Here is a 24,017-nt window from a genome sequence, read left to right as displayed (position 1 = left end):
TTAGATTCCTTACACTGTATCAATGCAAACTATACGTACAATCGTTCTTCGTCTTTATGGATGATTTGGGGCGTTTGGGTCAGCACCTAATTCAATAATATACTATAAAATTAGTAGCTAACTAATGATTAAATTCCTTAATTTAATCAATTTATAACCTTTACCAACAACTATGTCGAGATAACAAACTAGTTACCCTTAATTGCATTTATGTTTCACGATTTGTGGGTTTCGAATGGCCAATCGATCAAGAACGTTTTTCCCTAATTGAAATGGGTTTAAAATCTAATTAATAGGGTTCAAGAACACAAATTAAGGTTGGAAAAATATAAGAAAGAACCAAGAAACAAAACAGGCCCCTTTCTTGCACATAGGCACACGCACCACCACCCATGGTGGGCAAAATTGGGCTGAATTTTAAAATGGTTTGAGATCTCATTAAAATCTAAAAAATACACCTTTGAAATCATTTAAAATCCCCAAAATTACAGATCTAGAAATTTTGGTTTTTAATTGACAACATTAATGAAGAAATTGAAGAGAAAAGAGATCTTACCCAAGCTAGTTGAGAGAAACGGCAATGACACTTTCTTGGCAATGTTCAGGATCGATCTCGGGGTTCAAGATTTTAGATTGGGGGATGATTTATCTGAGGATAAATTGCAGCAATATAGTAAAGGATATGGTGCACAATCTTGATGCAAAAAGTGGAAGAAAGATATGGTAAAATGGGAGGTGCAGGCGACGACAACAATGAGAGAAAGAAAGAAAATTAAAGAGAAAATAGGAGAGGAAGAGGGTGAACAGCTAGGGTAGGGAAAAATTGAATTAGATTCTAAAAAATACAATAAAAAGCTGTATTTATACTTAGGGTTCAAGGGTATGGATGGCGCACATATTAAAAAAACAATGGATTTTGCAAAATTTAATTATTTCCTTGCTTTCTCATATTTCTTTTAACCATTAGTTTTTTTCCTCATTCTTGAAATAATTTTGCAATATTTATTTTAAAAACGAGGCATGCCACATACTAGGGTTTAAAGAAGAATTTGCAAAATAATAAAAATTGTGAAAGAGAAGGGATTTGAACTTGGGTTTCAAGGAACGTTTCACTAACAGTTAACCAACAAACCAATACCTCATTTATTTCCTAAAAATGCATAGATAATCTCAATAATTAAGGCATAATCTCAATAATTAAGGCATGACCACTCTCTCTTGATTCACAAACTTGATTCTACTAACCCCCGATTTTTGGGATGTTACAGAAATGGAGAAACGGAATCATTTGAAAATGAATGTATGTTTCCAAAAAGGGAAATAAAAATGAAATTGGAAATTTGCAATCCTACATTACTTAAAAAATAATGAAAAAATGAGTTTATGTTTTTGGACTATTTTGAAGACCGAAAATGAAAATAAATCATTCCTTCACAGTGAACATGTTGAGTTGTGACATACTGAACGAAATAGATGTAAAATTAAAGTGTATTTTGGGAAATAGAAAAACTGAATCGGGTTGGATCACATTACAGAGTACTGGGTCAAAAAGTCCCTGGAAGTACTCGTAATCAGACCCAATGTGAGAGAAGCCCAAAAACCTAAATATGACATGAAGGGGGTGACAACCCTAGTTGAAATACAAGGGTGAGTCATTCACCCCTCTCCTACTCTAAGTAGGATGTTTTCTATTTAAAACAAATATTTACAAGTCTATAAGGGTTCTACCTTCTCGTCCTATAAATAGATGCACCGGTAGAGCTACTAACACAGCTTTTGAGATATTGTTATTCTGTTGAAAAATAAAGAGATTTTATTATCAAATTATAAATATATTTTTTGGAACAACAATTTTACTGATTCCTATTATGGAAGAGAGAATTTTCATTTTCACCCCAAAAGAAAAACTTTTTCTAGTTCTGTGTTTTGATTTAATTGGTTTGAGCCCACACTCAAAACAGTTCGTGGTACAAGAATAGCGAAGAAGATTGTTTGGTTGAAAGCTGAAAAACATCAATGATCTACTTATCTAAAAACACAAGTACAAATTCAATCAAGGTTTGTTGTTATAAATATCAGAAACCGGGTTGGTTTTTAAAATTTTAATTTTTTATTATGCAAGAAATCGTTTTAAAATCGGTATCTTTTTTCTAACACGTCCAGTGGGCGCGCTTTCCCTAACATGTCCGCATGAAAGCTCGCCCAACTGAACGCGCTTTCTATCAACCACCACTCAAAGCTTGCCAAAGTGCCCTTCTTAGGGAATCCCAGGTACGTTTTCAACCACATTTCCAAGCATACTAAAGACCCTTTTAAGCACACATCTACTAAAATTGATTCTGTTGAAATGTGTTTTCAAGCACAGAAGACCCTTTCATTATTATTATTTGATGAAAACGCATCTTATGAAACGCGCTTTCAAGCAAACCTTCCCTCTCTCCTCGTTCTTTTTTTCTATTAAGCATTTGAAGTATTTAATACTTAGACATAAGCAAATTTGTTCTGTTTTGAAGAGTGTCATTATGAGTATCGTCTATATTTTTTTGGATAACCATATGAATTTTTTTTTTGTTCTAAATATTTAATTTGTTTTAAATTGAAATAAGTCAATGAGTGAAATTTGTAATTTTTATTACAACGGTCAAATTTGCAAATGGGGACGTTGGGATCGTATTTGCAAGAGCCCAACCCGTGAAAATGGCTTCCAAACATACCATTCAACTGCGTAAGCTATGGACTAGAATCAGGAGGAAAGTTGGGGTTCAAGCCGGGAGAAAACTTCGAGCTTGAAATGTAAATATCTGGCATCATTGTGGGAGATTATAGGCACTTTGATTCCCATACAAACATGCAATTTACATGTGGGAATGCACAAATACAGTACATGCCTTATATTAAGTGTATAGACTACGCATGCACAATGTATGGAGGTTTGAATTCCCACCTATCTTAGATGAAAGTATATGGCCACCAGTGTCCAATGCCCCATTTGAGTTGGCACCAAATTTCAACTTGGATACGCACCAATATGGATGTTCGGGAGAGGGACAATCAACTAGGGGTGAGCATTCAATCGAATCGAATCGAATCAAAAAATTTTGAGTTAATCGAATTTTCGAATCTCATTTTATCATCCTAACTTTATTTGAAGTTTTCTCGAATCGAATCGAGTGAGATGGAATTCGAATCGAATATATTTTTTCGAGTTAAATTCTAAAAAATAATTTTGGGTCCTTGTAACCACTGTCACCCATCGTAATAAAATTTGTCCACCTTAATCAAATTTTTTATTAACTTTCATCACCTCATAATTTATTTATTAATTTTTTATATACTGGTTAGCTTCTTTGCTTGCTTAGTTGTTTCAATTATCTTCAGATTCTTGTCACTATGTATTTTGGAATTAAAAAATATATTAAATGTAAAAATATGATTTTTCAATAAAAGTTATTTTAAAAATAAAATGTGAAATTGATACCAACATAAAATTTTAACACGAATATTTTATGGCATAATTAATAATTCAATTTTAATATAAATATTCAATATGACTAAACCATTCAATAATATAAATAATATAAAATGTGAAATTTAATTTAATAATATAAATAGTAGATATAAATAAAATTATTACTATTTATGTTTAGTGATTTTTTTAGATAATTTTGATTTTTTATTTGAGAGTAAAGGGTGAGAGGTAAAAGTTTAGAGGGAAAATAAAAAATTTTGGAGAATAAAAGTTTGAGGGAAAGTAAATAGGGGGAGTAAAATTTTGGAGGGAAAATATTAAAAAAAATTAGAGGGGGGAGGGTTTGGGGTAGATGAGAGGTGGATGGGAAGGGAATAAAAGTTTTAGGGAAAAAAGTGGGAGAGAGTAAAAATTTTGGGGGAAAATAAAAGGTTTTGAGGGGTTTTGGGAGTAAAATTTTGAGAAAAAGTAAATGAGAGTAAAATTTTGGTGGGAAATGGATTTTGGGTAGATTGGGGGGTTGGGAGGAGAGGGGGTAAAAGTTTTGGGGGGGAAAGTGGGAAGGAGTAAAAGTTTTAAGTGAAAAGTAAAAAGGTTTGAGAGTTTGGGGTAAAAATGTAAAATATTATAGTTTGATATTCGAATTATTCGAATTATTCAAGTTATTCGAATTCGAAAACTCAACTCGATTCGAACTCGAAATTTGAAAAAAAAATTCGAGTTGATTCGAATAACTCGATTCGTTTAACTCGAAATTCAAATTTTTTTCGATTTTTTCGAGTCGAATCGAGTTTTGCTCACCCCTACAATCAATAGAGGTTATGCGGCTATTGTAGGAACCTAGGGAATACGAAGGCAACATGTCAACATTTGATGGATGCATTGAGGAAAACACGTCGGTAACATATTTTTCTTGTACAAAAATTGATTACAATGTTTTTTTTTTGTATAAAATCTGTTCATTCTTTTCTATACCTAAACATTGTTTTGTCACATTACACTTTTTTACTTTCGAACTTTTCATAGAAATTTTGTGATGGATAATAAAATTACCCCATTCACTATTTTGTTTGTCAATGTGAAATGGTGAATAAGGCTAAACCGGATGTGATAACTTACCCCTTAGTATTTATAAAATTATCATTAAATGTTTCATATCAAATATTATATATGAAAATTTTCGTACAATATAGATTGGAATTTAACAAAGATAATTATGAGTTGCAACACAAATATAAAAAATTGATCTTATTTTATTGTTATCAATTATATTTACATCACAAAAAGTAATGAATAATATATTGTCGGAATCATCAAATTGAATGTGTGCCACAAGGCGATGGTTGACGATTGCGGGTAAGATTTCTACGTACAACTTGGGTTGTCCTCTTGGTCGTGATCATCGTCTTCATCTTCATCTCAACCCTCATCTTCATCTTCATCTCCACCCTCATCTTTGTCTTCGTTTCCATCTCCTATCGTGATAGAATGCGGTGTCATCGTAACCTCTCATCATGTGTCCTCCATTCTACGAGAAGGTGGATGCAACAATAAGCCACCTTGATAAAACAACGTGGTGCATGTTTGTGACACCATCAACGAATAACCGTGCAATGTCGCAAAACCCGATTGCCCATAATATTTGGGAATTGTTATTGTTGGCATAGAAATATATGTATCAATATTTTTAGATATGAGTAATTTATATTTAAATACCACAAGACTCCCACTTAATATTGTATACTTTATTTATTATTTATTAAAACTTAATTTAATTTTATCTTTAAATTAAAAAATTACACCTAAATGATTTGAATGATAAATCAAATTTCAAAAAAAAAAAGATAAATCAAAAGAATCTAAAATAAACTAAAAAACTTATATCTAAGATAATAATAATAAAACACTGAATATATAATGTTGGTTTTATTAGTGGAAAGCAGTAAAATTTCAACCATATTTTATATGTTGAAAGAAATATCGAACTTTAATATCCAAAATTAGAAATCTAATGGAAGAATACAAGAACAAAAATAAAATGTATCCAAAGCAAACAACTCTGCTATAGTGAACAAACCTCACACTGAAGAAAATGTGATGAATAATAATGACATCATATGATACAATCAAAGCATCCTTTTCTTACTGATAAAACTATATAAGGGGAGAAATTACACCCGGTAAAGACATGAATCCAACTCTAATTAAGCCACAAGCTTTTACTTACCATGCATGCATGCATTGCCATCCATCATTTTATTCTCAAAATGTATCTATCATCTTTAAATGGTAAAGTCGCATGTACAAAATCATATTATCCCTGCCAAACTGCTGTTTCGACCTGTAATGACCTAATTTTCAGAGCTATCTCTTACATTGATGTTTTGGTCCATGTTCAAATCACTCTGTACAGTATGCAATGTTCTGAGGATGCGTACACAGACAGCATTCGAGTAGGACCTCCTAGTAATTTAATCACCAAGAGCCAGACTGGTGGACACGAGATGAACAACAGAAGAGAGCTCTGCTAAGGAAGAGTTTGCCTCCTTCGTTTATATACGCCGATACAGTTACAAATTCCTCAAACAAATATAAGACAGACCACAAACTGGTAGGAACTAGGAACCATCCTTTCCCCTCTGAAAAAAAAAATATATCTTGTAGAAAACCTTGGAAATCATTGCATGGCGACCGTCCCTATAAGACACGAGTATCTTTTTCCTATGAAAATCTTCACTAGCCTGATTTTACCAAACATGCGACAATGGGGGCAACACATCAAATCTGAATTCACAATATTCCATTCAAAACCCTCTGATAATAATCATACTGCCGTGTTCGCCATGCATCTAAACTGCTGCTGATCAGGGAAAGCACCAATGACACACATTGCTGCAAGAAACCAACAGATACTATCAGACCACCATAAAGATTAAATGCAGTGCAGTATTAAAAATGGATCAAAAGCTTAAGACCACAAACCTCTTCTGTCAAACTTAAGTGGAATCGTTTTCTTAAATTTTGTATTGCTCGAGGGCCGCCTTTGAAGCATGGGTAACCAGAATCCTAACACAAACAATAACAATATATTGAGCATATATGTTCTTTCTCCAGCCTTGCATATTAATAATATATCATTCTAGACAGCTTAACTTTTTTCCTAAGTATATATGTTGTTAGTCAGACAGATACACCAGGTTCAGTGAATGGTAAGTGACAGACAGCCTCGGAGACATGCAGGCTGTCCCAACTCCATTCTCTACTTATCATGATTCTTAATTAGTTGTTACACGAACATTGGTAACAATAAGCAAATTAACCAGGGGCCATTTTGGAGAACTTTCAAAGGCAGTATGAGAACTACCAGAATCAGGTCTCATCGTGTATAATTCTGTACAGAACTAGTATGACAAGCAATAAACTATAGCATGTTACCTGCAACATTTCAACAAGAAGAATTATGCGCTCTGCATGCTTACGGCAGGTCAGGAAGCCTTGGATGCACAATACCTGAATTAGAGGGATAAAGATATCAGCATCGATTTAGAACAAGAAGAATCTTTACTAATTACAAGATGGAGTTTCAGTTCGTATAGGCCAACTTGGTTTCAGATTTACAAAAAAACAAGAAACATTATGCATGTATCAATTATGTCTTTATCATTCACTTCAAGTTTTCATAATATTTATCTTCTTCAATAAGCAAGCAACTCCCAATAAGTTCTGCTAATTTGCAATATACTCAAGTATAGAAACTGTCAGAATGCATGAGGCCGGTCAGAAACCTATGTAAAAGAGTGAAGAAACCACACAGGCCTTAAACAGAGAAAGAAAGGGGTTCAATACCTTAAAGTAGTCAAAAAATTCACTTGGCACTCCCTCAGCATCAGAATCCATGACCTAGCACATCCACACTTATGCATTAAGAGCAAATCCGAAGTAACTGATACAATAATGTTAAAACAACAAAACTTGAGTATAAAGTGGAATATCATGTTCAGCATATTTACCTCAAGAAGCTCACGGGTTAATTTGAATGGTGCACTCTCAAAATTTACACCACCAGGTGAATTGGAGAGCATGAACCCAAAATCTATATGGATCAAGTGACCTTCTTCATCCAGTAGCAGATTTCCATTATGCCTATCTTTCACCTACGCTTAGATAATTCAGCAAATTACACATATATATAACATAGCTCATCAAATTTACAATCACCAAGAACCAAATGCTTATTAAGCTTTCAATACAAAACAACCAATACAGTTTCTTTTATTGAATTAAAAAAAAAACAGTTTATTAAGCATTCATCAAATAACAATAGTTTTAGGAAGAACAAAACCAATGCATGCATAGCACCTCTCAAGATCTCAGCAATCATCATAGACAAATTAGCTTGCAAAGTAGAAGTAGAATAATTTTCTGGTAGCATTTCCATGAATGTATTAAGCAAAACAGAACAACAGTGAGACAAAGAAATACCTTAAGAAGTGCATTTAACAAAGAAGCAAAATAGCAAAAGAAGTGCATTTAACAGAATTATTATACACAAATGCAGAGCATCTCTAAACATCTGCATCCAAATTGAGAATCGTTTTAGAAAGGCAGATCAATGCACGCAGAGCGCATACTAAGATGTTGGTAATTAGTGTAGTGGATGAGCTGACAAAGTGGAACTGTAATGTCATTAGTCAATCAGCATCATGTGAAACAGAATGAGAGAAAAACAAAGCATATAGATAAATGAGAAAAAAAAGCTTAATGTTAAATTACATCAAACAGCAAATCCACTATGCAAGAATAACATGGAAATAGCAGCTGAAAGCTACCAGCATGAACTTTCTATTCTAATATGTTTCAGTTGACTTTTAAATAGTATACAAAGGCATTTAGACAGTGACATCTTCCATACAATCCACCTAAGTTATTGCTTAACCTCTTAAAATTTTCTATTCCACGATCCTCATTCTGTTTGTGCATTTGAGTGACAAAATAGAGTGAACAAGAACCATACGTACCTGCAGAAGATAGCACACAAGGGAATACCCAGCCATACTTTCAACAAAATTTCTCTGCAATAAAATAACTTTAAAGTAAGCAATAGAAACATAACAAATGAAAATCTAAGCATCTCCTGTAGACAAAATAACATCACAATTCGACTGATTAAATCATCAAGGAAACACAAATGCAGAACACGTCAGAAATGATAGAGAACACAACCAAAAATAGCATAGTAGAAATGTGTTCTAGTCCATCCAAAAAAACACTGAAAACAAAAGAATGAAACCTAGTATTTCATTAAATTTAGCTAAACATAAAGAGATGTGAATGCAAGATAACAAAGCATATTAACAGAATACCCTTCATATATATAACTCTCAGCAAACCACTAAGATGTTCATCTTTCCTAAAACAAACACACACATTACAGCATCTTAAAGAGGAGCAATTGATTACCATCCAACAGAACACTGCAACTAAAGTATCTTGCTCCTACATTCCGTAGTCACATAATGCTTGGATTTTAGCCGCGAAGTTAACCAAGTGTCTCACAATCATAAATTTTATGACTAAAAAAGACACCAACAAGAGCGCATCCACCTACTTGCAAATATCGAGAGAATTTCCATAAACCTGAACCCAACACATCGGGCAGTAAACATGTACTACTAGGTAACTGCCATTGTCTAGCAAGATTTCTCAGTAACTACAGAAAACTGCTTACCATAGGATGACAGGTTCAAAACGAAAGTAACCTTAAGGTAACTCAGAAAATAACTATAAAATAGCATTAAATGTAAATCACACTGCAGCTTAAAAAAGAGTGGGAAATTTGTCCATGATGACACTAACAAACTAAAATTGCTGTCTAACCATGAAAAAAGAAGAGGAAAGCAACTTTCCTGTTTTTCTCTTATTTAACAACATCCCTTTAAATTAGTAGAGCATTACAATCATAGTATCCACAGCTATACAAAAAAACAACTCTCTTTTTCTGGGGAAAAAAGATAAAGTGATGCAAATTCTGACTCCTTTTAATGGTCCAACCACACATCTAAAAAACTTAAATATAAAGCCACAAAATTTAGTAAAATGTGACAATTATTTGAGACATAAGAATGCACTTGCCTAACAAACAAAATAGCACGAGAGACCTGCCTCTCTGCAACTAGATTACCTGTGCCAGTTTAAAACTTGGAGAATTTTCCTGATACTTAGCAGCAAAGAATTCGCGTAAGCTAGATAAATTGGGATATCTGCTTTTGATAGAATGAAGTGAGGCCTGCAAAAAACAGCAGAGGTATTATCATTTAAACAGCCAAAGTTTCCATTATAGATGCAATCCAGTCAGTTGAAGAGAAATAGTTCACATTACCGTATCTGGAATTGTTTCAATAAGAGCTGTGTAAGAAGATGTAACTAAAACTTCATAAGGGCGCAACCACAGCGGAAGACCAGCTTCTTGAAATATATCTGGCATTTAAAACCATAAACACGCAATTCAAACATGATAATGGAACAAAAAACAAATCAGTTATGACATCTTTAGCACTAATGCTAGAAATACATATATGTTACACACCTATGAATGTAATTTTTACAGTTTATTCAACATCATGCATTCTTAATCATCTTTGTCCAAGCAAAAATTATGTCTCCCTTTCTAGAAGGGGGGGAGGGGGAAGCAATTCACTGCCTGTATATTTGCACATATCATTTCTAATAAAATATGATGTAGAAACAAAATGTGACTCCAACATTGAAGGTTACACAGCAACTAGATTGTACTGACATGAAGCAAATGAGCTAAGAAAATTGGGAGAAAAGCACAAAATATTGTAATAAAGGAACATACCATAAAAATGAGAGATAAGCTGCACAGCAAGGTGCTCTTGCCTACAATCATCCCCACTCTTTACAATAACCTACATGATAAAAATAAGAAACAAAAAGTTTAGTAGAGAACTCAAAACATTCACCAAAAAACTCAGCCTTACACCAAAATGATAATATCAACTACCTTAAGCAATCAAATGACAAAAATTTCCATATTCAAAGCAATAAATGCAAGAATTAGTCGAACATTTAGCCACTAACCCAATACCAATTACTTGTAAATTGACTCACCCCACATATTACATTGACTACTACTCTATCAGATTAAAAGCTTCAGGTCTAGAATCTTTTGTAGGACCAATAAACTATTTCATCCTATCGAACAAACATCTCTACCAGCTGCATCAATGGAACTGAATAGCAATAACCGTTGATATTATCCATTTCAAGGGCTATACTGGTGACATGATGCAGTTTAAAGGAAGCAATGAAATGAAAACAAATGGAATTAAGGTCTGCTCATTTAGGAAAAATGCCTTCCAGAAATTGTCTTCAATATTCTGTTGTGTTTGGTTGTCACAAGAAGACATGGTCAAACTGGAAATTGCTTCCTGTCAAAAACAGAGCCACACCTTTGGAAATAGTCACATTCGACACCCCACCCCCACAAAAAAATATAATAATAACACAAGACATTTCACCTTTCTCCCATAACAAAGCCAGCTTACTCTTTACCTTTGACAGCTGCTCAAGCCAACCCATTACCCATACAATCAGAAAATATAGGACCAAGAAGAACCTCTCCCTCTTCCTTCAATCTCCTCTTCGTTTCAGAAATCTCTATTTCTTTCCACTTTCCCATTGGGATTTCCTTTTACAAGGCAGCACCTCAAATTTTTCTGTCTTCCACAAACTTAACAAATCCAGACCCATCTAAGCACTATATGTCAATTTTCAAAGGCATAATCTTTTTTTCAGTTCTCTTTTATTTGATTTTTTTTTTGTCCAAAAAAGAAAAGTTTTTGTTATTTGATTAAGATTTGCAGGTGTAGAGGAAATTTTGCCGGTTAGAGGTTCACCGTTAGTCATGTTTTTGGTTTGTGATGGTTACAATAGATAGTGGATTGAATATTTTCTGCTAAAGGCAAACAATAGAAAAAAAAAATGTTAGTGATTTTACCAACCAAAAGAAATCTATTTTTTCTGGAAAATACAAATATTTTCCTTTCCCAGAAGTTTGTTTCCATGAAAAACTAACAGATTTTTTTTTTTTTTGAAAAAAAAAAACATGAGATAAGAAATATATAGAACCATCCACAAGTAGTTAAGGACCTTCAACTATGTTAAATTTGAAACCTACAAGCCCTAGAACATATCAAGCTAGAAACCAGTTACACTCTCCTTTTATGGTTGCAATCAGTCAAAACTGAGTCAATCAATTCCATGATGAAACAGATAAAAAGAGTTTACCACTACAAGCTGTTACTGTATGGAGTAAATCATTAGCTAAATGCAGAAAGAGAGAACCAAGAAGATTTCACAGCAACTACTCCCTAGTCTCTATAAAATTTTTCCTCTTTGAAATGATTATAGTAATTATTTGGTTCCTTTTGTAAACAATAAATGAATGTTACAGTACAGGGTTTGGATGGAAGAAAATTATTGGACTTTGGCTTCTGATCAGGAACAAACTTTTCAAACATCTAAAGAGAAATTATTTTGGGAAAGAGACCATTATTACAGAAGTATCACTTCAGTAAATCCTTTAATATTTTTTTTTTAGAAAAAGGGTGAGCTCCACAAAAGCAATCTTTAACCTTGAGAAGGGACCCAACTCATCAAGTAAATTGAAGAACCAACATTGCTTTACAGGATATACAACAACAAATGCTGAAGGAAATTATACCCTATAATGGTACAATCCGGAATATCTGAGGACTAGGAAGGAGAAAAAGTCTATAAACAACCCGCAATATATATATGTCAAAAGAAAATGTCATCAAAACAGCTGTTAGCTATGACTTGCTGACACTAATAACGGAGGTTACTGGAAAGATTACATGTTGATATACCAACATACTTGCCAATATTTCATCAGAGTAACCAAAAATGGTTCTCATTTTGCGGTTAAACCCTTTTAGCGAATTTATTTGCATTAAGCCCCTCTTGCAAGACTAACCACTAACATATATATGTACTCATATCATCACTTACCATAATTTTCGTGTGCCTGTGCCTTACACTAGCATTATGATAAGTGATGACATGATTACATGTATATATATTATTGGTTAGCTTTGCAGGAGGGGCATAATACAAATAAAATTGCTAAAGGCATTTATGCAGAAAGAAAACCATTGTGCAGCAAATTAGGCGCATACAATCACAATGCCAAGGGAAGTAAAGAACCAGAAAGAGCAATTGCTATACAAGTAGAACTTACAGAACGTAGGTCCCAACCAGGTAACTTTCCATATATTGAAGCTTTCCGTATTCTCTCCTTCTTCACCTCCCAAAGTTCACCAGATAATGCATCGCCAACTTTAGGCACACCCCCATTGGCCTATCAGGAATTTACAAAGTTTGAGAGAGAGAGAGAGAGAGAGTTTCAGTTTCACTTATATTACCCTTGGTTGCGCATCTGATGAATCCTGACCAGCCCCTTTCAAAGGGAGTCCAGGAGGAGCTTCTCCCTTTGCAGCAGCTGCCTGCAGAACAATTTTATGTTTCAGTAGTAGCATCTAAAACTGGGACTCAAGTTAAATAAATTTACAAAGTAAACTCATTTCAAATTAATAGAAGCCAACACTGGGGAAAAAACATTCTTCCTCGTTAAACTTTATAATTCTGAGTAATGATGCCATCTACTTCAAATGTTTACAATCACATGCCCACCTTTACTTCTTCTATGGCAACTGTACTTGGAACACGCCGGTGCTCCTTTCGACGGGGTCGTCCTTGTCCCTCAATGTCTTCCATTCGGAGCCGAGGATCCGCTGTCAGTACCACCCTTACCCACTCCATATCACTAGCACGCGCATCTTTTAGTTTTTGAGTTAAATCTTGTCCACCTTGAACTGAAACAGCACTCAAATTGCAACGATGCATGCTACACTGTGGATCAGGTGCATCAATACTCCCCAACTGGCTGATTGATAGCTTTTCTACAGAGAAACTCACATTGACAAATTTCACTTTCGCATCAGACTTATGTGTCATTGCTTGGTCAATGGCTTGCACAGTGGAACTTGACATCCTATCACTACTATTTCGGTACGCCTCTTGAGCAGTCCATAAAGGATAAGCCCATGGAGGCGGCTTTTGGAGTAACGCATCACCATTTGCTAGAGGGATTCCTCCTCTAGAAAGTTTCTGAGCATTAGATGTATCCTTTGTACTGATAAGATAAGATACAGGAAAAGGATTTAGAAACCACACTTTGTTCCTTTGAGATACGTACATGGTTTCTGGAATAAATTGAAAAACTGAGACTGATCTAGGTCATATGGACAAACTCAAAACTTACCTCTGCAATTCACATTTCAAAACTTCAACGCAGATCAGGTAAGGTGCTTTTTCCCTAGAATTCAAAAGAACAGCTTCATCTTCAGGAATATGAACCACACGATACATCCCTTTTCCCATTGGAAAGCAAACTCCTAAAAGTATTCCCAGCGATACTCAAATAAGGGTATGGAGCAATATATTACATGCAACGGTCAAATTCACTCAAGAAATCAAAAGTAACAATGGAAGTGCATGCTAATTGCCAATTACTAATGCGAAAAAATTATCATATCCATAAATAAAGCCTTAAAAGTTTGAATAGCATACTATCCCAGAAAAGAAAAATTATTATTACATGGTAAACTTCATTAACAAACAAGACTTCGCAACTGTGTCACCAAATTACTGATCAGTCAGTCAATCACATAATTCACTTGACCTTGCTATTTAAATAGGGGTGCAAATTGGGCGCTGGTAGGTTGAGGATCAAAACACCTTGTTCAGACACAGGATGGATTAGTGTACCAGCCTTCCTCAGGACCCAACCCAAGTTAACATGACTTGGCTGGGTACATTTTTGGTGTCCTTTTTCTTTTCTTTTCTTTTCTTTCTTTCTTTCTTTTTTTTTTCTTTTTTTTTGTTTTGCTTTATTTTTTCCTTAAACTAACCAAAAAAACCAAATAAAGTCTTCTATTTCTATTTCCAAATTTATATTAGCTACTTATACATTATGCATTTGATTGAATCCAAGTATTGAAACACTTTTCACTGTATTAAAATATTGCAAAATTATAACAAAAATTTCTTCTAAGAAACTTGTCTACAAAAATTATCATCACAAGATTGATCATAGTTATTTTCCGCCATAAAGTTGAGTTATAACTATAAGAGGACAAAAATGAAATAAAAAAATTTAAAATGCTAGTAAAGTACATTTAACATTATTTCTTAATTGACATAAGCAGAAAACATAAGCACGATCAGATTGTGTCACCTGCAGGTTGAACTGAAATTCAACCCACAAAGCCTAGGAACCAAGATAGACCGAAGTATAAAAGGGACAACCCAACCCAACCAACATCAGGTACTGACACAAGTTGCACCCCTAATTTTGGATTTTACATGTTCACAGCCAATATCAGCAGAATGCAGATTTTTGCAGTCATTTACCCTTTTTTCTCATTTTAACTCAAAAGAAAGAACGGTGCAAGGGAGTAAAAGAGACTTGAGACTATATTTCAGAACACTAAATTAAATTGCTTCTACCTGAATGAAATACTTCACACATCAATTAATCGATGCATTCACTTGACAGCAGATTGTAAACAAACAGTTAAAAAAATGTGAAGGCAAGAACCTGAACTAAATTTCAACCTAAGCAAAAATGTCTAGCACTCCAACTAAAAGAAGATTCTAACATCTCAAAATTGTTACATAGATTACCTATTTAACATACAAGACCATGCAGCAGAAGCATTGTCAACAGAAGCCAATAAAAGTTCATCCACAGACGAATATAACTATAAAAAAAATGGGTTAGTATTTGGTACACTGGCACTGTACTTTTTTTTATTCCACAAGCAGTTTTAAAAAATTGCCATGTGTCTTTTATTTAAATATTTATTTTTTTAATATTTTACTACACCCTTATAGGACACTTGTCAACCCCCTAACCCTGCTTGTGGAGTTTAAAAACTCTACTGGCAGTGTACCAAATATTTTCTCTAAAATATATAAAAAAAGAGTACACCGCAGAAGGTTTTACGAAGTCATAATCCAATTGACACTAGTAAAAATATAGTGGTAAATCCTAGTAACCAATTCACAGTTCAGACCACATTAGAAATCATAGGTAAACTTATTAAATATAATAAATGATGGCTCTCAATGCCATTGCTTTGATCAAATTCATCATAAATAAATAAGTACCTCCATTGTTTTGGGCCTCAGCTAGATGTAAATTAATCTCTGCAAGTGACTGAGAGACAAAAATGACAAGAACAATTAACATGTTAGATAAAATCCAATCAAATATTCCATAAAAGTTAATTGAAGCATTGATTAAACTTTGAAATGAGCAAACCACCTCACAAAGAGCAGTTTTACGATCTTCAATTGGAAAAACATCCACCAAGCCATATGATGTGTCACATAATGACTGTACAAAATACAATGAATCATGATAAGCCCCTTTTCGGAATTGAGATACAGAACTATTTGGAAGTGGGGGTTTGGAATTCGATCTATCATTCTGTTGCTTAGGTGAACCAGGATGCTTCTGCAAATTTGAGGGCACAGAAAATTAACATAGATTTGTAGGAGCAAAACCAGTAAACAACACTAGTGATGAAAAAATAAAGAACAGTAAAATCACAGGAAACCACTAATACCCTTGCTTCAAATCCTTTTCCAAAAATAAATGAAGGAAACTTCCTCAATATCAAGAAAATTTTTCTTTATCCTTTATGCTATTTTCCATAATTTAATTATACTTCTCCATCATATGTTACTCCAACTCTCCATTTCATAGAAGTACCTCCGACACCTGAGTCCAATGCACATTTCGGTGTGGGTAGGAGGGTATGACCCTCCAAATACATAGAAAAGCTTAATTTATTCTCTTTCCCGACATGTTAGGATTATTCTTTAGCTATTATGCTCTTCTTCAATGTTATCCAGCTTAGCAATTACTGTACTCTAAATCTCTAATTCGAGCATAATCTACCTCCAAGTTCCAAGTAGCGCTATAAGTTGGTGCAGCCAAGCCAAAGTAATCAGAGTCAAACCCCACAGTTTCAAGGGTTCAACTATTTAAAAGACAAGAAGCAAAACAAACTGATCCATCTGAAGTTCCCTTTTGTTCCTAAGAGGTTTAGGTGAGCTTTTCTAATCATTACATACTACAAGGTGTTGATCAACGAAAAGAACATCCAGATTTTAAAACCACAGATTCTAAAAAGCAACTAGAGCATATGGAGACACATGATAGGAAACAAAAGAAAATGAAGAAGAATCAAAATCCTTAATATCAAAATCAGTCTAATGAGAGAGGAGTATGTTCACAAATTCACATACAATCTCCACGGTTATTACAGAATATATTCAGAACTGCATTCAACAAGCCAAATGCCTAAATCTTAATTAAAGAAAGCAAGGTAGTTATTTATGAACCACACCCCTATGGTCAATAAAGCTTCTCACTCCAGGTGATTGGCATCGGACGACAGGCAAATGGCAAAAGCCAAAATTAGATAGAATGAAAGGAAGGAAGAATAAGATTGCTCCCTGGATCAATCAAGTAGTCTAGTACTGTTGTAGTGGAAGCTTTTATTCATTTAAATGTCTTTTTATGTCAAAATAATGATGTCAAAAAGGTTATCCTTCCATTCATCACACACCAAGTAAAGGACGTACTAGTTTTAAAGATGACAAAAATAGCTTCAAATGGAGAACATTTCTAAAGTATCAATACTAAGAGGAGTACTTCAGTGCAAGAACAGATTTAACAAACATTATTGTAAAATTATGGAGAAAAGTTACACACACAGCAGTAGTTAACATATGTGAACTCAGATCCCAATCTCAAAGACAATGGTGTTCAACCATTATTCCCTCAGATAAGGTTTTATAACTTATTGGAAGACATTAGTAGATTCCATACCATTGGAACGGCATGTAAGTTAAACAACAAGGAAGAACCATTTAAAGAGCTCCGTGAAAAACCTAATTTTGGATAATTCCAACTCTTGGTGTCATATCAAACAACAAAGCAAGAAAAGATCATGCCATTTACAGATAAATATCTAAATGCAATAAAGGGGTTTCTGAAGTATGCATGCTCTGAAGTGATTATTAGCCTAAAAAACCTCCAAATTCATCCACTTGAAAGATCTAAAGGCCCCTAAAAACATTAGATAGGTTGAATGAAGACTTGTAATAGTAGGAATTATAAGTCAAAAGTTTTCTGAAAAGCTAAGAAGACTATGGTAAGATTCATAATGATTATGAGAACTAATTCCTTTACAATTTAGAGCAGAGATTGGCAACTAGAGTGCGAATTACAAAGCTCTATTTTTCCAATTGTGGCCACAATAATGAAACAAATAATCTGATATTTATCTTTTACAATGTCTAACTCAGTAAATTTATAAAAATGGTAAGAATGCAAGAGTGAAAGTTATCGTATTTCACTTCAAACACTTTCAATATATCACGGGTGCATAAGTTGGAAAAGGAAGCAAAAGATTAAAATTGAACAGACCTCAAAGCATCAAATATAGAAGCGAACAAACCTCTTTGTGCTTCTTTGCATTGAACAGCTCTGAATCTTCAATTGAACGATCCTGATCCCTAAAAAGCTTGCGGAAGAAGTTCTCAGTCCCTGGACTGCTCTCAAACAAACTGTCACTGTTGCTGCCTTCATTGCCTGTACTAGTTTTATTCTCTTCAGGATGCACTCGGAACAGTCTTCGGAACAGTGAGAAATCTGAAGAATCTTCTTCCTCACCATCATCATTCTTATCATTCCCGTCTTTCTTGTCCTCAGATTTATCCTTAAAAAGTTTCCGAAAAAAACCCTCTTTTTCATCATCTTCACCTGATTTTGAAGCTTTTTCTGCAGAGTTCACCATATGTACATCATCAATTCTATCATTAACATCTTTCTTATCCTCAAATTTATCTTTAAATAACTTCTTAAAGAACCCCTCTTTCTCATCATCTTCTGCAGGCTTAGAAACCATTTTATCATCAGAATCACTCTTACTGTCTCGAAACAATTTCTTAAAAAATCCTTCCGAACTAGAAGTCATTTCTTCCTCCTCTCCTTTACTATCCTTTAAAAGCCTCTTAAAGAACCCATCTGAGTTTGATGTCAAATCCTCATCCTCTCCCCCTCTGCTGTCCCTTAAAATCCTCTTGAAAAACCCATCCTTTTCGTTCTCCTCTTCATCTTTCTCAGCTGACTTCCTAAACAACAAGGCATCTCTGACTTTAGGACCTGGAATAAACTTTTTAAAAATCTTATTCTCCTCTGGAGACAACTGATTGCCACCATCTTCCTGCAAATGGTTCCCTGAAGATGGGGAGGACAATGATCTTTGTGTAGAAGGTGAAGAAGTCAATGACAAAAGCAGCTGTTTCGAGGATAGGAACCGATTCAATACTTGATTTTTACTCCCCGGACTTGACCCTGCATTGGGTGGCCGCACAAGGGGAGGCCACTCACCCATCAAAGTAGCAGCAATTTGACACTTCTCTTGAATCCTACTAAGCCCTTCATTATCATCTGAATCCTCTAACTCAGCCAACAAAAACCAATGCACCTTCATTGCCATTTTTAGTGATTTTGAGCACATATCAATAACGAACTTATCCAATGAAGGGCTTGGCTTATGCACCATCATGTAACAAATCTGGAACAGATAGCTTTCGATTCCAGATAATGGTAGCGTGTACATCCTGTTACACAGATAATCTCGTACCCCGGCATGATCATGCTTGTAAAGATAGCTGACGGCGATCCACTCACAGAAAAACGCCGAGTCAAAGAATCTGATGAGCCACCCGTTTTCACCTGACTCGCTTGTTAAAGGAGTCCTGGAGGTGGTGATTTCACGAGGTGACTCATCCGATTCTCCTCGACTTAGTCCTAGAAGTCTCACCATCGTTACCAATATACCATCCTAAAACCTAATTTCGCTCTCTAGTTTGGGAAATCGAAACGAAATTACAAAGTAGAAAGTCTTGAAATCTAATACAAAACCCTAGAATCTTCTAAAATCTTCCATTGAGAATCTTGATTCCCTCTCACCTGAGCGAATTCCGAAGCCCTTCACCAATCCCTTACCGGTAGTGCTCTCACTGTTGAAACCCTCTTTGGGAATCACAGTGGAAGAAAAAGCAGAAACCCTGATTCAGAGGTGAAAAAGACAAGAGTAAAATTGATAGTGGTTTTTCCTCAGCTGTTTGGCTGTCGGGAAAAGGGGTCAAATGATCGGGGAAAGGGGGAGAAGGCTGATCTTTCAGAGAATTTTCTTCGTTGAGAATTTAAAATACAAAATCTGAAATTCTGTGTAGGGGAAGAAAAAGGTGAGGGTGAATCGTTTTTCCCCCACCGAAGTCGTGACAATGGCGGACGTGGTGGCGATGCTGGCGGTGGTGGCCTTCTTTGCTTTGCTGTTGGTGTTGGTGTTGGACAATGGCAAGACGAGGCAATTACGTTTATTTTTAGTATTTTATTTTTCTTGTTTACTTTTTAAAATTCAAATAACAACAAAAGAAAACATTGAATATTAAGACTTATTAGTATTAAATTTTTTTGAGACAAGGGTTTTGCTAACTTAAACGGAAAGAATAGCGGCGTATTTTATGAAATTTCATTTCATTTTCCCTCCAAAGATGTAAAATAACATATTAAAAAAATTTTAAAATATACCTCATTTGACATTATTGGTATTGTAACATAACCAAAGATTAGGTCTCAATATTCTTAAACACTTATCCTCTCGTAAGTACTAATAGGAATTATATAAAAAAAAGGTAAACAAAATGTGATAAGTTGAGAAGATAATAGGGTTATATGTACACAACATAACACAAAGGAGATTTCTGTCACATCTCAAATTTTGGTCTAGTAGGCTTGGGTTAGTGAACTAAGAATCTGAATCGGATTTCAATATTAGGTTCGTAATAATAAAATAATATAATAATATAAGTGGCTTAAAAAATTAATTAGGTTCGAAAATTAAGATTAAGTGCCTGGATATTAATTATCTTAAAATAAATTTTAGAAATGATATCTGATTTGAAAATAATTGAGAAAATGTGTTTTAATTGAAAAAGGGATTGATTTGATTAATGGTCAAACTTGAAAGTTACCCAAAAGCAATTTCCCCAAGTTTTAAAAATCAATTTTTAAATTCAATTATAAAACCCCTCATTCTTTTTTTTCCCTCTCTTCTCATCTTCCCATTTGAAATTTTTCCCAAATTCAAATTTGAGTATTGTAACATCCCAAAATAGGGCCTAAAAATTTGAGTTTGGCGAATTATGACCACCAGTAGGTTTGGCAAGCTAGAGTTCGCCAGTAGGTTTGGCGAGTTAAAGTTCGCCAGAAGGCTTGGCAAGCTAGTATTCACCTAGTAGGTCTGACAAGACGGTGTATGCCAGGAAGTCTGGCAAGATGGTGTATGTCGGTAGGTCTAGCGAACTAGTGTTCGATGGTCCAATCCATGGAAAAAGAAAATAAAATGCAAGATGCATGCAAGAAAGAAAAAAAGAAAAAAAAACTTAGTTGGCTTGGACTAGCATGTAGATATTTCATTCTGCCCGACGAGTGGATTTTCAAGCACTGACCTTGTACCACCACTTCCTATTGTTAGAAGTCATTTCTTCCCCTTCTTTGTCAATTTATGTGAGTTCATCGATCAGACGATCAATGTTACGGTTTATGCAGATATGGGAGCTAGTGGCGAAGGTGGAATAGGGTTTTCCCTTTGGTGGTGGCAATGGTGGCAGTATCCTCCTTTTCTCTTTCTTCCTCTTACCAACATTTAGGGATGTCGTCTTCTCAGGCTCTTTCGTAGTAGTTTGAGTAGGTGTCTCGATAGCAGGTTGAGTAGGTGCTTTAACAGCAACTTGAGTAGGCTTCTTGGCAGCATCAGCAAATGGGAGCAGGGTGGCTGGAAAGATAGGAAATTTTGGCATTGGCTTTGTAAAATTCTTTTGTAGGGATTTCCTTAGAGCCAAACTCCTACTCCTCACATAAGTCCAATATTCAACTTGCTGCTGCTGGACCTGTGTCATCTCCTCAGCTAAGTGAAACTCCTAGATTTCAAAAAGGGACATCCTCTACTGCTTCAAGGAGTGCGCTATTTGATGTTCAATGGAGCTACGAGAAATAGGAGGTGTTGTCGTGGGAGTATGCGCAGTAGAAGAAGTGGTGGCATGGCTATGCTGAATTGCCCTAGTAGCATCAGTGCCTTGGATCTTGGCAAATATGGTCTCGGTCAGCTAACCCTTGTTACGGGTGATATCCTCCTCTGCATTGAAAGGGACTTAGGCGGTTCGACATATAGCAGTAATAAGTGAGAGAAAGTTTAAACTACCGGTATTTTTCTCAGCACACCGATGTACTTATTGAAAAGTGATCCTTCCGACATTAATCCTTCTCCCTTTTATAATAATAGAGTGCAGCAAAAGCATTCTTTCTTTTGAAACAATTGTATTGTGTGTAGACGGCATAAGTCAACTCCTCAGGAAATGATACCAAATTTTCCCAATAGGCTTCAACAAAGCCTTCTCAACAATATAACACTCCTGACTGGAAATAGTCTATCATGTTCCTTCGATACATAAATCTTCCAACATTTGAGCTAAACTTTCAGTGGTAATACTTTCAGTAAACGGTGCATGTTCATCCTGTATTCCTGCAAGACCAAACTGTGCAATTAATATGGTCTTCATAAAAAAGAACGGAAGTACCTCTTACGTAGATAAAAGGGGAGTCTAGAGAGTTGACATGGGCATAAAATTCTTGAACACTTTTTCCTAAAACGTTCTCGGGGTGCAAACAAAAAATATTCCACCCATGTTTTTCTACTATAGAGGACACAAATTCATCTATCCCATATATGGTTCATCTTTAAACAAGAACCCTTGCTCAAAACATAAAGGGCGCTTCATAATGTTGCTATTTTATTTCATGGTTGCGACACTATTAAAGAATGTCTTTGGTTAAGTAGCACCGACCCTTAATGATTCAGCAGTTTTGATGCGAGCCATTGAAGAAAACTGGAAAAAAAATCTTGGATAATGTAGTGGAAGAAAAGATATGAGAGGTTGAAAGAAAAGAAAAGTAATAAAAATGAAAACTTTAGGGGAACTTAAGAGACATGAGGAGTTGATGAGAGAAAAATAAGCGAGATAGTGATAACAATTCAGCAAAAGTGAAATGTGTAGGGAAGTTGCGTGACGTGGAGGAAGAAAGAAGAAAATTAAGAGGATCTTTACGGGTAAAATGTGAAGTGCCCTAATCCATAAACAAAAAGTTTAATTGTTCTTCCCTGGGCTCGCCAAGTAACAAAAATTGGCCCAGCTAACAAAAGAATATATCTCTCCCTTTAGACTTATCTACTCAGCCATCCTCACGTTTCCCATTTCCCCGTTTGTCGCAACGCTACGACAAACTTCATTTACTATCGCAACTGGTATAAAAATAGAAATGGGAACAATATTAAATAAGTATTTAAAATAAAAGAAAAATAATTAAAGAAAAGACAGATAAAAGGAATTTTAGCTTAGACATCTCAAAAATCAATAGAGTGCTTATCTCAATCCACATGCGCACCCCAGTAGTGTTTTAAGTGTTGCCCATTAACTTTAAATGTGACCCACGTTTTCAAATATTTGATAATAACAACTCCATGAGGATACACTTGGGCTACTTCAAAAGGACCTAACCAACAAGACTTTAATTCACCAAGAAACAACTTAAGCCTAGAGTTAAATAATAGCACCTGTTGTCCTAGTTTAAATTGTCGCGACATGATTCTTTTATCGTGCCAACGCTTAGTCTTTTCCTTGTACAACTTAGCATTCTCATATGCTTATGCTCGAAACTCCTCCATTTCATTCAATTCTAACAACTTTTTATGGCCAGCAGCGACCCAATCCATGTTCATCTTCTTAATAGCCCAAAATGTCTTGTGCTCAAGTTCAACAGGAAGGTGACATGGTGTCGCATGTGAAATGATATGTGTTTTGTGCAAGTATACACGTTGAATCAAGTAATAAAGTGATAAGTGAGTATTGTTCCCACGAGGATAGGATTGAAGTATAAAATTGGTCAAGTTATTGTAATATGGTTAATGTTATGGCAAGACTGATGAATAAAATGCTATGGTATACCTAGAATAGACCCTTACTGTCAATAATGCCTTGGCAAAACCGTATCTACTTTACTGCACAGAAGAGTTCTAAAATGGCCTGCCTCTCGTGAGAGCAAAACCTTAAGTTACCTTGTCCGTGTATATAGGCTTTTTAAATATCTTGCATGGGTTCATTCTATATGATTGTGACTCTATGTCTAGAATTGACTACAAGTGTCTATCGAATACTTTCTCATTTTATTTAATTTTAATCCAACCAATCCAACCCTTTCAGAATTAGAATCAGTTTATAACTATGCGAACAGTCTTTT

General features: G+C 34.9%; 1 protein-coding gene across 1 annotated transcript; it reads right to left on the bottom strand.

Annotated features, from left to right (window-relative positions):
* Window positions 1-5,553: 5,553 nt before the first annotated feature.
* On the bottom strand, window positions 5,554-20,091 carry LOC107945483 (phosphatidylinositol 4-kinase beta 1). Its single transcript, XM_016879506.2, has 16 exons — window positions 18,109-20,091; window positions 15,903-16,094; window positions 15,746-15,794; window positions 13,836-13,968; window positions 13,205-13,706; window positions 12,937-13,017; window positions 12,753-12,872; window positions 10,329-10,398; window positions 9,849-9,946; window positions 9,651-9,755; window positions 8,488-8,541; window positions 7,480-7,623; window positions 7,316-7,369; window positions 6,905-6,979; window positions 6,452-6,535; window positions 5,554-6,361 (listed from the first exon to the last, which is right to left on the bottom strand). The coding sequence occupies exons 1-16, from the start codon at window positions 19,480-19,482 to the stop codon at window positions 6,260-6,262; spliced, it is 3,237 nt and encodes a 1,078-aa protein (XP_016734995.1). The 5' UTR covers window positions 19,483-20,091; the 3' UTR covers window positions 5,554-6,259.
* Between the last annotated feature and the right edge of the window lie 3,926 nt (window positions 20,092-24,017).

The sequence above is a fragment of the Gossypium hirsutum genome, chromosome D12, assembly GCF_007990345.1.
Source record: "Gossypium hirsutum isolate 1008001.06 chromosome D12, Gossypium_hirsutum_v2.1, whole genome shotgun sequence".
Classification (NCBI taxonomy): Eukaryota; Viridiplantae; Streptophyta; class Magnoliopsida; order Malvales; family Malvaceae; genus Gossypium; species Gossypium hirsutum.
This window is presented reverse-complemented; position numbering and strand designations above follow the sequence as displayed.

Bases quoted from the DNA above. Each gene is read 5' to 3' on its own strand.
- LOC107945483 (XM_016879506.2), bottom strand. From the start codon at position 19,482: ATGGTGAGACTTCTAGGACTAAGTCGAGGAGAATCGGATGAGTCACCT. The intron at 8,542-9,650 runs GTAATCTAGTTG...ATTTTATTGCAG, and splicing joins CAAGTTTTAAACTGGCACAG to AGAAATTTTGTTGAAAGTAT. The intron at 7,624-8,487 runs GTACGTATGGTT...ATCTAAGCGTAG, and splicing joins TTGTGTGCTATCTTCTGCAG to GTGAAAGATAGGCATAATGG.